The 17,690-nt window shown below is 44.4% G+C and overlaps 1 protein-coding gene across 1 annotated transcript; it reads right to left on the bottom strand.

The window, feature by feature from the left end:
- Positions 1–14,663: 14,663 nt before the first annotated feature.
- PIGM (phosphatidylinositol glycan anchor biosynthesis class M) lies at positions 14,664–16,604 on the bottom strand. The gene has a single exon (XM_009933311.2). It carries the CDS (start codon positions 16,592–16,594, stop codon positions 15,344–15,346), a length of 1,251 nt encoding a protein of 416 aa, XP_009931613.2. The 5' UTR covers positions 16,595–16,604; the 3' UTR covers positions 14,664–15,343.
- Positions 16,605–17,690: the final 1,086 nt, after the last annotated feature.

The following is a 17,690-nucleotide window of genomic DNA, read 5'->3' as shown; positions in this document are numbered from 1 at the left end:
GCATGCAGAGAAAATGGCCACTTAGACATTCGCGAACTTGGACTTTGTTCCACAGACAGAGGTTTCGTCCACAGCTGGACCTGACTTCTTTCCAAGCAAATAAACTGGAGGAGACAGGTATAATGACCTCCCCGCAGCTCAGCCTAGGAACTGGTCTGGTTTCACACCCCATGCCTAAGCACGGTGACAGGGCAGAGATATAGCTTCAGTTAGGCACACTCTCCTCCCTATCCCCACGAGTGACAGGGACTCCCATGGGTTTTGTGCTAGCACCCAGGGTAGCGCTTGCTCACTCAGCTATTTAAAAATCTCCAGAGCCTGTGGCCAATGTTGGTTCCCAGTGCTGGGGCAGCACGTCTCACTGGGGGTACTGGGACTCCCCAGTTACACACCTGTCCTCACATTCTCACACATCAGGCTCTGCTAGCAGCACGCCATGCTGGGACCACACAGATCCAGGAGATCTCCAGCACATTTGCTTAGATGACAGCAGAAAAAAAGACCAGCATTATTCTGGTGGCACCATGTTCTCCTTCCTGCCTAGGAGAATAGAGAGAGTATCCCAGATTTCTGCATGAGAATAACCACTTGCTAGGACATCGGGTATGACCGTGTCTGCATGCCTCTTTGCCCTGACTGAGCCTGGCACTGCCTTCGCTGGGACCACACCAGCGTCAGGCTGCACTACAGCCGTACCACATTCCTCTGTCTTAGCAGAGTCATGGGTCCTTCCCTGGACAACATTTTAGGCAGTCTTTTGATCTCAGCAATTGTAGGCATCCTGTAGGCCTTCTTCCAGCAAAAATTTCTTCCAGAAAAGGATATTTTGCATGACTGCCTGGACAATAGTGTCACAGGTAAACATCTAGCAAGACAGCCTGTGATACAGACCACAAACCCTTTGAAACCAGTGGAACTAGACCCAGCAGAAGAGAGCATGTCAAAGTATGGCCCTTCGGCCAGAGAGGCCTCTTCAGGAAAGCAGGTTCACAGGGAGTGATGGTGTAAATGTACTTAGATCGCCTGCTGGAAAGGCTGAACACCACTGACAAAGGTCATAAAATTGGGGAATAAGCGGCCACAACTGTTGCTCTGTTCTACAGCTCCAGCAAGTGTTGTCCCTCCCATGCCGTGACCTTGTACTGTTTGCTTGTGCCTGGCCCATGTAACACCACATTGAACACTATTGCTACTTGCTACAGAATATGCATGTCAAAAGACTAGAATATGAGGCTTTCGTTGGGTTAATGTACGGTAAATACACAAAATATTTAGATGAAGTTTGAATACAGTACATTAAATGGCTTTGTAAGGCCAGAAAAAACATTTTATACAAGTATTATACCTTTTAGCCACAATTCAGAGGATTGAACAATTCTTGGACAAAATTCTGTAGGTGGTATTGAAGTTTCACAATAAAGTAATCACCTGAATTAAAGGAAGCAGAATGGCTGCTGAGAGGTCTAACAATGGTTGATTTAGATGCAGAGCTTAGCCTGAGAACAAGGTTGAATTTAAAGATGTAAACAGATTAATTGCCAATGTGACATAAACCCATATATAATATTTGGATATGGTATTTTAAGATGTACTTTTGGATAATATCTCTGCTTTTCAGAAAAAGCAGAGATATAGAACATCAGTGAATGTCTTTCCACTCTGGTGCACCACAATGCTATTATCATCTCCTGCAGTTTTTTAATGAAGTTCAACTGCATTATCTACAGTAACTATTCATGTGTGTTTGATTAAATTTATAAATAAACCATAAGAAAATAAAATTACAGGAAACAATGGGGAGCACAACAAAAATGAAAAAATGAAGGACTTTTTAGGATGACTAAGGATACATTGTAGCGGGTGAAGTAAAAATACAGTGAAAACAAGTGATTGCTAAAACTATTCCTCAGAGGCACTCACTTAACATTTCTCTTTCTAAATGGCTGCTCAGTAAAAGGCATAAGTGTTGGGCTTGCCGTATCACAGGGTTTTTTTTTTTCTGTGTATTCTGGTTAGTTGTAATTGTAATACTTGTAATCAAATTTATTGTGGCAATAACAACGTAATAAATGTGCTTTTTCAGATGGAACCTCTAACTTCTGTTAGCTTTTGTAGTGATGTGGCCAACTGGCAACATGAGCGCTGACACCTGGCAATCTGCTACTGTACCATGGCGATCACAAAAGTGAGCTAGGAACCAACAGAAAATTGCTCAGTCCCCAGTCCTTGTGAGAGGCTATTTAATGTCTGGGGGGGAATTTAAGTAGGGCACCCAAATAGGAAGCCCTGAAATTTGCCCAGGATGTGAACAAGATGTAGGTCTGTGAAGAACTGAAAACCTGTTATCCGATTAAAGGGAAGGAAAATTAGCAGCTAAGATTGTCAGAAGTAGATTGGATCAGATGGGTTTGTTTTACTCCAGAAAAAGAAGACTAAGAAGATTCTTTGCTTTTCTGTGTTTGATATTTTTCTTTTCTTGCATATTTTTTTTCTCACGTCAAATGGCCAAACCAGGAAAGCCTAATCCCGAACTGGAGAAGAAACCTCAGAAAAACATATTTTGTTTCAAGAAGCAAAAAGGAATTGAGATTTTGGACTGATGTTTTTCAGAATGACTGTATCTACTATTGATTTTATGTGTTCCTTTTTTTCAGTGGGTGAACATCTAGAGGCCCTGCCTGATTTTCTGCTTAATTCTTGCAGCACTGGATTTTCATCTGGAAATACAAAGCTGATAAAATGTAACTGTAGGAGTTTCCTTGACTCTGTTGCCTTTGGTCTAGACTTGAAATGCCGTGCTCCCCACCACTGGGAGAAAAGAACCTCCCCTTTGCACTGACACACAGCAAAAATATCCTGAAAAACTCCAATGTATGTGCCAAAGTCTGCCCTAATTACCCTTCTGTACCTGCACTGATTTCCAAGGGACTTGGAAAGCCTATTTTTTGAATGCTGAAATGCTCATGTACGTTTGTTTTTGAATTAAGTGGAATATACACCCAAAGATTTTTCAAAAAGCGAAGTGTTTCCAGTCACTTTGGGCTGCACCACTGTTAGCACACAGTGCAGCGTAACATGAACAGATAAGCAGGCTGGAGCAGTTGGGGCTGAGGCCCTGGACACATTGTGGGGCGTTACTGCAGAGTAGATTTGGTTTTGTCCCCCTGTGGTGCGTTACTACAGTTTGTGTGTGGTAGAAGGTGTCCAAAGGGAAACCGAAGAGACTGCCATCACCAACAGGAAAGACAGCAGCTGGAAAGAGAGGGATGGTGAAAGAGAAGAGGGTGAGACAAGCCCTCCAGAAGAGTTCATCAGCCCGGGGATGGCAATGGAGTGGGAAGACAGGAAAAGATACTGATGAGGGGATGCCTCAGTGGAAGAAACGAAGAGCTGAGGGCTGGCAGCTGACAGCAGGTGTGAAGGTGCAGATGCCTTTACATAGCACAAGGAGGATTCAGGGTTATCAGAGGATGGCTCAACCTGCTTGAAGGGCACTGTACTGTTGCATGCATGTTCTACACATGCCACAAAATTTCATGGCAATGCATTCGCCTGCTGGTTTGGAGCCTCCTATTCCCATGAGGGTTTGGTGTTCATTAGGTGGGCATCTGGAGCAGGTCTTCATCCAAATTCAGATTCTGTCTATTGACAGCACACTGTGATGCAAACCCACACACAGTGTGGGGACAGCTGGGGGAACTCTCTCTGCTACTGCTCTGAACAAATGTAGACACACTTTAAGAACTTGACTGAGGTCTAGTCGCACTTTGTCATGGAATTTGGGTGGGAGCTTGTTCCAGAGCCTTTATTACGAGACAGTCACAAATACGGCATTTATCATCTGCTTTGGGTCATATCCTATGTCGCTACGAGTGCTTCCTCACCTGTACCAGCAACGCAAAAGGCATTAATTTTAAGTAGCTGTAATGCTTTTGGAAGGCATTTGGTCAGCAATGCTAGAGTCTGGGTTTTCCTACCTCTCAGGAAGATTTCCAGAATACACATGTGTTACTGACAAGTCCCTGAAGATGGAAGGATCACTTCTTGTGAAAAGGGATAATTCACTTTTCTGGTGCATCAAATTTTGACTTCTATGTCAATACTGCACAAGAACAACTTATCACAAGGATCTTACTACATATTTTTCTGTTTGATTTTTATGTAAACTAGTGAAAAGATGTCAGATTAAAATTATTTTCTGTCCCATACAAATGGCTGCTACTGGTCTAGGTGTGACAGCTTCTAGATACCAAACTCTTTGCCATCTGGTCTCTCAGAAGAGCAAAAACCCTGCATTTGCTTTGCAAGCAGCTCTCCCATATGGCAGCATAGTACCTATTTAAAATCTCAAGGCTGAAGTATATCCTTTAGTTTTCATGAGTGTTCTTGAAATTGCGTTGCAGAAATCTGGCATTGGAATAACATCCGCATTGCCCATCTAAATGTGAGCCATGGGTTTTTTTCCAATATTCTGATCCTCTTCTCTATCAGATACTTTCTTCATATTCATTTGCCAAACATACAGAAGATTACATGTTCTCATGAATGTATTTGACCTTTAGGTCGCTGAACAATACGCATGTTCAGTGACTAATGCAGTGTGATTCCTTTGTAAACAGTGTTTCGACTTGGCCTGCAGTCAAAGCACCTGCATTACTTCTAACACCTTGACTTGACAAGAAGATGTAATTGTATTAGTTTCTCAGTTTTTGCAAATATGCTTTAATTTAGGTCCAAATAATGCTCAAATTTCAAGCAGCTCAGTCCCCAGCTGAGACTTCCTATATCATCCTGAGCATTAAGTTTAGACAGAATGTCAGCTACTAATTAACACTAAGGATCAAATTACTTGTAATTTTTCCAGACTGCTAAATTAATATGGTGTTAGCCTTGATGAATTGCGACAAAAATATATTTTTATATGGCACTGTAAATTGTCTTTAATGCCTCTGTAACAAAAGTTCACTTCTCTTTCTGTAGAGGCATAATCAAAGCCAAAAGTACGCGAGCGTGAAGTGAAGAGACAAAGCATAGAAAATGCCACTGATGACTACTGGCTTTAAAGAAGGAATTTTCAAACATCTTGTGAGCCACAGTGTTTACCTTTGATTTCTCTTGTTGGGCTTCTAACCTGCTCACGCAGAACCTGGGACGAGGCGGCTCTCAGAAGTGCAGAACAAACTCTGCTCCCATTGTGATGAGAGTCAAGCGTGGCCCCTGTATGCTGTCAGAGTTAGCCTGCCTGCAAGAAAATGCTAGAAAATGTGCTAGTATGAGAATAATTAAATGGGCAAATGTAGTTTAGACAAAAGCGGAAACTTTCCCAACACTAATCTATTCCAGATTGCAAGGAAGTGTTCAATAGCTTTCACCTTCTTTGAATTCTCAGGGGCCCATCGTAAAATCAGCACCAACGAATAACAGAGAAATACAGGACAATCTTTCACGCTGGATTAACATCAGCAGCCAGGTTCAGAGACCTCAGGACCAGAGCTACATGGAGCCATCGGATGCAAGACACCTGTAATACACGAGCAGCTCTGACATATACCGTGTATAGCGAGCTTTTTTTTACCCTTACATTTAAAACACTGGAAACGCAAGGGAATTCCTTTTGTCCAAAGTCACATTTCAACGGCATGCTCAGCTGTCCTGACAGGGAAGCGACAGGGAGAAGCAGGCCAAAATTTGTCTGCTGCTTTCACTCTGAGAACGGTGAGTGCCATGCCGGGGAGAAGGAACGCAACAAAGGCTGGAGGAAATGTCTCTCTGAGGAGCCTGGACCTAACAAAGACAGCTGCCATGAGCCCAGGTGTGACGAGACCGCCAGCCTCTCCAATGCAACAGCCGTTTTCAGCCTGAATTTCTGAGATAAAATAATTTCTCAGCATGGGTCAGTCCAGATTGCACATCACTGGCTATGTCTGGGATGTTGCCAATTCTTCTTTACTTACTTAAGTAATGTTTTAGGCACAAAATCTGCCAAACTCTTTAACCTTGTGCCCTGTCAGCTCTAATAGTCTGTTGAAAATGTTTCTTCTGATAAAAGATCACACTTGTTTTCTGCAGCCATCACTATCTTTTCTTACCTATGGATGAGGTTAATAATCCCAAATGGCAGTACATATCATCCCAGGGCTAAAGGTAAAGTATTAACAAAACATAAAACTTCAGTAAGGATAGTTTTGGCTGAAAGATGGATCTTTATTTTATTTTGCAATGACACAAATCACTATCAGTACAGGTGACTGGAGCTGTGCCAATTTATCTGTTTTTTCTCCCAATCTTTCTTCCCCCCATCTCACTGAGAACATGCGAAATCCCATAAGAAAGCTGTGGTTTACTTTCGGGAGAGAAGGCAGCCGAGCTCCGGGGCCTTGGTATGCTTGAATTAACCTTGCCTAATAAGCTGTCTGAATCTACCTGGATTTTAATTGCCTAGCCAGCTAAAAACACCTCTCTTTGATCATACAGATACGTTTTGTCAGCTTTGATTCCTCTTTTGTCCCCTTCTCACCTATCAATCCGTCACCAGCTGCTAACTGTCATCTGTGAAATGCCAACAAAACAAGCTGCAGTTGTGGTTTACTGGCACAATCTTGTAGCATCTGCTCTGGAAAAAAAGAGCAAGCGGATGCACAGGCCCAGAACTGAGATGTTATCTGACATATAGCTTCAAGCGGTGTAAAAAAAAGGGCATAACCAAGTAACCGAGCGTACTCGGTTATGGGAATGCTCTGCTGGGGACACTTGTGTGGTGAACAACCTAGGAACAACCATCACGGATCGGACCAGCATCCTTCTCCAAAAGTGGCCAGCAACAGACACAGAAGAAAACTAGGCAGAGGAGAGGTTTTCCCAGAAATACTTCCCTAGTTTGCCATGATTTACAGTTTGATGAATTCCCAAGGCTGGAGAAAATGCTTTTGTATTTAATAGCCCTGGGCAAATTTTTCTTCTATATATTTGTGCAGTTGGTTTCATAGCCGTGTAACTTAGCACCCTCGGTGTCTGCATCTCCAAAATTAGCAGACCATTCATTCACCATTTCCAATGTTAAGGAATTTGCAAAGGCCCAGTTCTCTTCAGGGGAGAGCCGAGGACTTTACCCCTTCCTCCCAGAGAGAGTTCAATCCAAAGACTTCAAGCCCTCAACTGATGTAAAGATTAGTCTGAGTGTAATGAAATTCACAATGTACTTCACGTGTGAGCTTTTCTTCTGAACATATGTAACAAGGGAACCGGGGCTGGTGTCAAAGTTACTTCTTACTGAAGGATCAACCATTAGTCAGTCTTCACATCAGTTTTCTCTACTGACACTTACTTCTAGACTTTCTAACCTTTCTAGACCTGGCTTTATACATGAAATGAATGTAATGAAGATGACTGTTTCTCTGAGTTATATTTATTTGCATGCTTGTCATTTTGCATAAACACTCCAATGCTAGAAAGCAATTGGAATTCCACACTATAAAGTAACACATCAGTGGCTGTCATCATCCATTTTACTACGAGGCAAATCTACCTCTCCACTCTCAGGCTGTTCATACGTCCTGGTAAAGGGCCTGACACGACCCTGTAACCCTAGAGGCCTCTTCCTATATGCTTAACAAATGCTTAGCCACTTGGTGTGGGCATGAAGTCCCTGAATTTGCTGCTGTACTATCACAGATGAGGATATATATAGTTATATTGGATATACATGTATCTTTAAGATATGTATAGATATATGAAGATATATATATAGCTATTATAGCATAGATTAAGGCAACATCTGGTTGCCTTAAGAGCCATGGCAAAATCTATTTTGGGCACGCTATGGGGAAGTTTGCATTTGTGCATTCCCACCAGCTACAGCCTCTGGCACTGAGCATGCACTTGTTCGAGGAGCTTAGAAGGCTGAAGCAAATTTAGAGCTCCCTGTAACTGCTTCTGGCACAGCACATCTGGTCTGGATTTCATTTTGTAATCTATGCATTTTATAATAAAAGTTTCGGAGAAAGACCAAAGTGAAAGAATTCACTGTTTCACCTGTATCTGAACGCAGAATTATAATTCACCTTCATAGTGCTGCACAACTAGTAACATTTTATTCGATAACAGCATAATGCATAGAATGTTTTATGAATATACAGAAACAGTTTTTCAACCGCAATTGCTCACATCCAAGGTAACAGTAACTATGTATACCAGCTGCAGAGCTGCCCGCGGTTTCACTTCCATAATACCCTTTCAGTATGAACTTCCAATACAATCTAAGCAGACCACTAATAATAAAGTCTTATTTACTTGCAGTATCAATTATACTATAATTTTTCTAATTTATTTTCCTTAATTGTCTAGCTTTGTACCATGAGTGCTGTTAATCTGCTTCGAGATCCTCATTTAGCTTCAGCAGTAGTCCACCCTCTCATACAAATGGAATGCTGAATGCACCTGAGAACCTAACATACCCCACAGAAAAGGTTTAAATATATGCTAAAAAATAAAAAGGATTTTGAATAATTTTTTAATCAAAATGTCTTTTGTTCAGCGTTTATGGTTTACTAACAATCAGGCTCGTAACTGTTTCAAACAAGACTGCAATCACTTCACGGCAGCCTGTTACAAGAACGGATTAGGAGACACATCTTGGCTTGAATATGTTGTCATTTAAATAGATCAAGCAATCAAAAGTGGCAGAGGCACACAGCACAGCCAGCTGAAATCACTTGTTAATGATAAATTAGTGGCAGAGGCAAGACAATAGTCAAGGTCTCCGGCGCCTCACTTCTGCCCTTGTTTCTTGATCCCTTTGCTCCGTCCTGCACATGTAAATTTTGGCCCTAGCCATGTAGTATTTCTTTCCAGTGAATAAACAACATTTGGTTCACTTCCAGCAACAAACTTTCTTATACTTAATCAACCAGTTTATTAGAGCATGAAGGAAAATTGGTCATGACTTCAGTTCCTGTACTGCTGGAATTAACAAGCTGGCTGTTGCCAGCACTAAACTTGGAAGTGCTAATGGTAATTAAAATCTATTTTCAAATACATCTGACAGTTTTAAGGTGGAGAAGTACTTGTTACTCATGTGAATTTCCAGACTGTGCATAAAAAAAGAGGTGCTGCCTTCTTCAGGAAGATGTCAGCTGTGGGAAAGAAATAATTATTAATGAATTATTAATACTGTGTGATATAGCATTTGTTCTCCTTTAGTGAGTTTATGGCTGTGTATGTCCTCCACATTCTTTGAGTAAGAGAAGCTTGAAACTAGAATTTACAAGCATGGCTATTTTTGGTTAACTTTTTAGTTGTTATATTGTTGTTATCACAGAAAGATATGGCAAACTAATGCTGATATTGAAGCTGACATAAACTATCAGTAGCTTTACTACCATTTGACAGAAGTCCATGGTCAATTTTCCCTCAGTTGCGTTTGGGTAAAGTACTTTCTATTAACAAAATACTCTAAGACCTAGCTCAAATGGGACTGTGCTCTAAAAGGTAATCCTCTTAATTATTCAACGTATTCACACTATACAATGTGGAAAATAAATGAAGGATAATCATACTTTGTTTTCCACTTCATTTTCTAAGCCTGCTTCTTGGCTAACTCAATGTATTGGATCAGTGGGAGGGACATGGGATAGATTAAAAAAAATGTTGACTGTCAGATCACCAGGGGATTTGAATTAATGTTCTTTAGCACAGAATGGAAGCATATGGGCCACAGAGTGCAGCTCTCCTTGGAAAATTACTGTCAAAACAGTACCATCTCTATTAACACAGCTGCTGACTTGTGAAGCAGAAATCAGATTTTTCTTGAGTTAACCTTCAAAAAGCAGCTTCGGGGTGACTGCTCACTAATACTCTCTTGCTGCACCAACAATATTGCCTATGAACAGCTTATACGAGTCACACCTGTACAGCTCCACAAGCGCTATCGTAGGATGTAACATCCTATAGACCCCCTTCTGATAACGTGAGGGAAGCAAAGTTATATTCGTCCAGCCTAACGATTGCTATAAGGATCCCATTTTCTTCCTGTAAAAAGAGAAAGCACACTTGATAGAGTACCCTTCATATAAATAATGTCGGTCTCACAGTATGGGCTCACTGCTCCATTTGCCTGCATTTCAGCTGATTTCCAAGGCTGAAGTTCTGTCCTCATATATAATCAGATAGAGACGTTTCCTTTAGATATTTCTTCCACAGATGTTCTAGCTTGCTTCCCCATGAATTTCCACGGGAAATAGTGAGGATCTCTTATCTGTCATTTCTTTATGTGCAAGCTATGAAATGTTTTATCTGAAGAGAATGTTAAAGGCTCAGAGTTAATCTCTAAGAATAAGGAGAGGCTGAAGCTAAAACTTTATATATGCATTAAGTAAGATTGCCTCCAACAAGCAACCTCTTGGCTCTGCAGAGGCCCATGCCTGTCTCAGCATGTGCCAGAAAGGAGAGTCATGAGGAATTCTGCTGAAACAAGATACTATTGAATTACACTCTTAAAAAACGACAAATTTTGGTCTTCTCTGCATCTACTGCACAGCATCTGATGAAAAAGAGACTTAAAAGTTATTAAAAAATGCATGGATTGCATGGATTTATTGCATGGATTTATTAAAGTCCTTACAGAAAAGTAATGTAATTTTTTTTAAAAAATAACAATGATACTGCTTTATCAAGAGACATTTTTAACTTTCTGATACTAACACAATATGTAGGTCTCTGACCTCATTCATCATGCATAAAGACTGAAGCAAGCTTCCTACACAAATAAAGCGACCAGTGCAGATTGTTGTAGTGAAGAACATCAGGATACTGGTGGAACGGGCACCTTCAAACATACTCAGAATTAGTTGGCTCTTGAACATGTCTCTTACAACTCAAGATCCCTGCTGCTTATACTTTTACTTTCCATTCGCATCAAAATTTATGTGATTCAAGTTTTGGAGTCACTAAACATTTTGGGTGCTGATAATAAGAAACATTTAAGAAACTTATTTTGCAGAGGGCAGCTCTGAAAAATCATGTTATTCAAAGGTGTCAGGGCTGCAACTTTTCTTTCTGCCACCGCATGTCCAGCTAAATGTTTAGGTTTGCGCATATGGGGCATACGAATATGGCCTTGAACAAGAAAGTTGCATCAGTGGTTGTGTTTCAGTCTGAGTTTGCATCAGCGGTTTGCCTTAAATTCAGAATAATCCCATTCCATAATATAAGGTAATATTAGGATATGCGTTCTGCAGCTGTCTTTGGGAAATATATGAAGAATATACTTCTTGAGTTCCATGTGTTCACTATGTATTTTTGCAGCCCATTTAAAATAGATGCCTCCCTTTTCTCAGCTAAAAAAAGGGAACAATTTGCTTGTGATTTACTGTCTTACATTTGTTATCCCTATAAAACCTTAGGAAAAAATGCTGGAGTTTCCCCTTGCTGTTAAATATAAAAACTTCAAGGCTTCTTTGAAAAAGAAAACTGATGAGCTCCGTTTAGGGCACGTGATTGCTGCCTTTACTCTCACAGGATTCGACACAACGCTGGTAACACAGACGGGGCAGTTACCGAGTAAGGACCAAGTACATGGTTATTGTGTCAGAGCTGGCAATTTAGCATGTTCATACTAAAACTTAATGAACCATTTATTATTATATTTTTGTTTACCTTGTTATTTGAGTAATTCCATTTATAAATGTTACAGCAAATCATTGTTAAATGCTGAAGCTTTGACTAAAGTCACCTGTGAATCCAGCCATCAGCCTTTGGACTGTAGACTACGGTGTCAAAAGCAAGGCAAAAATGTTATTTGTCTTAGTATTTCTTTTCTTCTTTTCACGTTGCCTTTCACATCTTGCACTTTGCACTTCAGGGCTGGCTTCAGTGCAGTATGTAAAATTTGTGCAAATGAGACCCATTTCATTGGGCACTACAACCTTTTCATTTTTAAAAACAGACAGCGTTGCAATTTTGCAACCCATGGTAGGGAAGGAAAGCTAGCATTCAACCACTTCCGTTCCTAATTATCAGAAGATAAATGGACATAAAATTATTAACCAAAAGAATTTTAACACCATCAAAAGCAATAAATGTTCCATAGGAGAAAAACTTGTTAAATTTTAAGGGCATTATAATTAATCACTGTGACTTGTTCATGAATTATAACTTGTTCTGCACTCAGCTACAATTATTTTGATTTAACGCTTTTTATCAGTGAATAAAGTTATTCAATACCATTTAACTACCTAAAGTGATTTGCAAGACCTAAACTCTCAAATATCTCTCCTGTTCATCTCTTTCAGTTCATTTCTCTCATCCAGTTTTATATGAGTCACTGAATTATTTTGAAACCGCAAACACGTTTGGGTGACTAGCTTACAACAACTGTAAAAAAAGGGACGCATACTGGATTATTAAATTATGACTGTAAATCTAAGTTTGTATCAAAGCCTTTTTATAACTTATTTATGCACGACTTTCTCAAATCATCGCTGAAGGGCTGGTATTGACCTGCAGCGGGAAGGTACTCTTCAGTCCCTGTTGCCGCAGAACTTGCCTTCTGAAGGCCTTAAAGTGATTTAGCTGTTAATGAATCGAGAAAGTATTTGTCATAAGGAAATTACTTCTTACCTACCAAACAACATTACAATTCTGTCATTAACGCATTAAGTCAAAATGCCATTTTTTTGGAAAGGTTTTTGAAGCTGGAAATGCCTTTTGGCTTTCATTTGCTTGCTTTGCCAACAGGAGGGAAAAAATAGGGGAGTGGATAGGTCTGGAAACAGCATAATTAGGTCTGTTAAAGAGATAGGAAACATTGCTTTGGGGGAAGACAACATACTGTTTGCAACAGAAAAATGTGTAGCGGGTGATAGAAGGTGAGCTGCAAGGGAAAACGAGCTATCGCCTGCATGTTGGCATAGGCTGAACAGAGGTGTTGGCACAGAAGAGCCTTTCCAGCCTTCTGGTGAAACACGAACTGGGCATGTCAAACTCTGCCTCAGAAAATAAAACCACACAGGACACTTTCTCTTCACACATGCATAGTGCACAAAAAATGTTTTGTTCATTAATATAAAACTAAGCTGTGTGTGAATGCGGCTTGTGCCACCACTCTTTTGACTGATAAACCTCTGGTGGAAGACACAGACAAGCTGGCGCCAGAAGTCTTTCTTCCTTCGTCCCAGGCAAAGCCAGGGGAAGGAAATCAGTGCCACATCTGTAAGACCCACCTGAAACACCAGGACAGTTTGTCAAAAGAACATCTGTTGCCTCATCCAGTTTCTGGATTTACAAAGAGGTGGGCAGGATCTTCACAGCGTGAAGGCAAGCGTGAGTGCAGACCGGCAGGGGAAACCAGAACGCCTTCCAGTAGGGGAGAAGAACTGCCCCCCACTGCGCTCAGCGGTGAAGTCATCCTTTCTCCTAACACACCACCAGAACGGCTGAATCGGGCCAGAGCGCTGTACGGACATCGTCACCTCCTGGTAACACGCCCTTTGGCTCTGGGCTGTTGGGGCTCAGGGGCTTCTTTTCATGCAACCACCTCAATGGGACCGAGAAGCAGTGGGAGAAATCCACAGATCAAACCACTGCAATTCAGCCTCACCAGGCAGAACCACAACCAGGAAAGAAAAGCCTGTACAGGTGAGAAAGGCAGGAGCCACTGCTGCTGTGGGGAAGAGGGCTGCCTTGGGAGGCCGCGGGGTGCAGAGAGGCAGCACGGCAGGCAGGAACCTGGAAGGCAAACCCGCTCGGCCACCTCCTTTCCGACTGACGGCACCGGGAATCCCACAGAGTAGCTGAAGTTCTTCTGCCTTGAAGCTCTGCTCCATGTTACACACTTAGGGTTTCACTTTCCCCCAGGAAAGCTGAGGCAAATATGAAAATTTTAAATTTGGCATATGCCTATCTAAACTCAAGTTTTTATTTAAAAAAATACATCGCCAGTTTCCATCTCCATCAAGGGCTGTGTACACCAGACCTCTTGCAGGATGTTCTTGAGGAGGGCATTGACTCCGAAACGGCTCTGAACTCCTCTCTCTACCGCCTGACACTCAGTTCCATATCTTCCTGGGTCTCATCTGGGAAAAAATACCTCGCTTTGACAGGCTGTAGAGCTTCCTATTTTAAAACTTTACTTTTCTTCTGGCAACCGCTCCACTTCCTCAACTCCTTTCACTTTCTTTTTCATTTAACAGCAGAGATAGTGAACTACTGAGAAATGCCATTTCCAGTGTCTTTTTGGTATAAACTCTGGTGCTTTTGGGACTGGTGCCATTCTTGCTGTACTTTGACTCTTTGCATTTGCTACTGTTCACACCCACAATCGCTGTCAATTAACTGCAGTTTAAAGCAGTAGTCTTTTTTAGATTGTGGCAGCAAGGAGCACAAATATTTTTGCTTTATACATCTCTATGACCCAAAACAGGTATTTGGAAAAACCTTCCTCCATGGCAAGAGGAATGAATCTGTTCAAAAATTCAAACAGCTCTGAAAAGGCAAAACCAAGTATCTGAACAAGTGGGCATATCTGAATTCTAATAAATTAAGTTTCAAGGAGTTAATGACTTGTATGAAATAACCACTTTTTCCTACTTCACTGGAGACCACATACAGGCCACAAACACTGTACAGCTAAAATGTCACTGTGAAAAGAAAAAATAAATCCCAGTGTATGTATTAAATGATTGCCTTAAGTGATTTATTCATTAGCTTAGCCCTTGCACAACACCCCACCCACTTACTGGAATGTACAAGACTGTCAGACTCCAATATCCCTCCATCATATTCCATGTTATTCTAGACAGAGGCCACAGTCCTCAACAAGTAAAGGACAGAGTAAAGAAACAATGAGAAAAAGGGTGTTGGGGGAGAAAGACTGGGGCAGCTCTGCACGGGAGTACGAGCGGGAGCTGAGGGTGACCCTGGCACAGGCCGTGCCCTCGCTGACCAGGGCACACTCACACTGTGTCTGGAGACGCCAGGCAAAGCTGGGTGCTGGTCCATCATAGCCCCAAACGTGGCAAGTGACGAACTGGTCCAGGGTCCTTCCAGAGAGTCCCATCAGGAGCAGCAGGAGTACGGGCCAGAGGCAGCGCTGGAGAGAAGGTTACGACGCAGCTTCAGGGTCCACATGGGAGACAGGTATATCTGCAGAGACTGCTCAGGGCAGGACTGGAGCTGCTCAGGGCAATTAAGGCCAATCAGTGTCCTCGTGGCCCTGACAAAGTATCGCTTACATACAACATACCTCATAGCACAGCGTGCACGCGTTTATATCAAACAAAGTGCTGGCGGTAAGGGAAGCCTTGTTAAAAAAAGGCAGTAGTGCTGCTTCTGGATTTTGGCCTGTTTATTACTGTTGTTTGAGTTTTTTTGCAACTTGTGCTTCTTTTTGATAATGTGAAATAATCTGAACAATTATGAGGCTATTAATAAAAAGGAAAAGCAGGCCTGCCAACCATATAAGTAAAAAAGTGTTGTATCCTTTGAACTCCAGAAAGTACGCAGGAGTCAGCCACAGGCCTTGTCCAATAAACCAGAGAATGAGAAGCAGCACACTGCGACGCCAGGACATCTTAACACTAGGCATTACGAGGGGCAGGAGGCAGAGATACCAGACAAAGTACTGGGATGTGCATACTTTGTTAAAACTGACAAAAATAGCAGTGTGTAGGAAACAACAGAAGGCAAGGTCTCTGTAAAACGCTACGGACACAACCAGGAGCAAAAGCAGCTGGGGCAGGAAAGCCGCGAGCCCAAGGGCAAAACTCCATCTGCTCTCTGCAGTTAAGTACAACATGTAGAAATAGGGAGAGAAGTTATGACGGATGTCCCTCCTGGTCAGATGGTAGAGGTAGGCATGCTCCAGAAACTCCCAGCCGTAGAGGCGATAGAAGGTGATGGTCAAGGCCGCCAACACAGATCCAGCAACCGCCCCAAAAAGCAGCACGTCTCGGTTCAGCATCTTCACAAAAAGCTCCCGGAGGTACCCAACAAACGTCGCCCTCGCCCTTTCGCCAGCCCCCGTCCCCACCGCCCGCTCCCCGCCGGCCGGCGTGCTCCGCAGGCCGAGCGCGATGGGCAGCGCGTAGCTCAGCGGGTAGATCTTGACATGCACCGCCAGCCCGTAGCAGGCCGCGGCCCGCCCCACGCTCCCGCCTTCCGCCAAGTACAGCGTGGCCAGCACCAGCAGCGCCACCAGGGCCTCGGCGTTGCCCCGGCTGGAGACGGCCATGGGCAGCGGGTTGAGGAGCCAGGCCGCGGCGCAGCACCCGCAGGCCTGCCCGGCCGCCGTCCCCCGGCGCCGCAGGGCCCGGTAGGCCACGACGGCGACCGCCATGTCCCCGGCCACGAAGAGCAGCTTCCCGAAGACCTCGGCGAGGAGGACGTTGGGCGTCAGGAGCCAGGCGAGGAGCGGGGTGTAGCGGTAGGTGGCCCGCCCGTAGGGCGACCGCCCTTCGGTCACCAGCCGCGCCGCGTCCGTGAAGACCCGGTAGTCGACGTCGGTGTACCGCACCCGGGTGGCCGCGTCCTGCCGCGGGCCGTACAGCACCAGGCCCAGCCTCGCCAGCAGCGCCGCGCCCAGCGCCGCGCCCGCCGCCATCCCCGCGCAGCCCGGCCGCCGCCGGTGGGCACCGCGGGGAAGCCCGGCCCGCCGCGGCCCTGCCCGCCTTCCGCCCGCCGCGGCGCCGCGCATGCGCGCCACCCTCAGCGCTGGGCGGGGGCGCGTGCGTGGGGCGGGCACCCCGGCCGGGCGGGAGGGGGAGGGGAGCGCGTCCCCGTGAGGAGCGGCGGGCGTTCCTCTCAGAGACCGACCCCCCCCCCCCACCGCCGGTCGGGGCTGCGGGGCCGGCTGCCCTCCGCCCCCCCGTGCGCCGCCCGCCCGGGGTAACGCAGCCGCGGGGGGGGGGGACACCGTGCGGAGCTCCGTTCCCTGCCCGCCTCCGTTCGCTGCGGGGCTCCGCTGGAGGGCGGGCGGCGTTGGGGAGGGCTGCGGGGCCGCTGAGGGGCCGGGGGCGGCGCGGGCAGCAGCGGCCGAGTGAGGAGGGGAAGGGGAGGTCATGTCTGTTGTTCACCTGCGGCAGGCGGCCGGGTCTTGCCCGGGCGTGCGAGCTCTCGCCAAAGCGGTGCGGTAAGATGCCTTCCACAGGCTCCCTTCCGCCGCGAGCACCTCAGCTGGTGAGATCACAGGCGGTGCCGTGCAAGTCGGAGCTGAGAAGGAGTCATTCACAGCAAAGAAATCAATTCCGCTACTTTTTTTTTTTTTTACCCTTTTCCAGTCTGGGTATTTGCTATAGATTGTATCCCACATTTGACTTAGGGCTGATTGAAAAACAGGTATTTATTACTTACCAGTATTACAGGTTTCGAATTAGAACTCGGCAGGTTTTTTTCTAGAGACGCTTTATTCATCAAAAAAAACCATGCATTTGCTTGTTCAGTGGTTAATTGCATTCTTTTTGCTGAATGGTTTCGTTCAGGAACGTTATGGGAGCTGCAGCATTGCTCGCTCGCATCAATCACAGAAAAGAATCCGCTTTTTCCCTCTTCCGGGCACGCTGGTCGGAGAACTGGGAGCAGACACTTTGCTTTCAGCACAGACTGGTGGAAGGTGACCTGGCTGGGGGCTGTTCAGGGGACGAGAGAGGTTTCTGTTCACACGTGTGTACACAGCTATCCCGGTGACACGATGGCGTCTA

The sequence above is a fragment of the Opisthocomus hoazin genome, chromosome 2, assembly GCF_030867145.1.
Source record: "Opisthocomus hoazin isolate bOpiHoa1 chromosome 2, bOpiHoa1.hap1, whole genome shotgun sequence".
NCBI classification, from domain to species: Eukaryota; Metazoa; Chordata; class Aves; order Opisthocomiformes; family Opisthocomidae; genus Opisthocomus; species Opisthocomus hoazin.
The sequence above is the reverse complement of the archived record's forward strand: the minus strand, read 5'-3'. Positions and strand labels throughout refer to the sequence as shown.

Excerpts from the sequence above, each read along its gene's own strand:
- PIGM (XM_009933311.2), bottom strand. The coding sequence starts at position 16,594 with ATGGCGGCGGGCGCGGCGCTGGGCGCGGCGCTGCTGGCGAGGCTGGGC.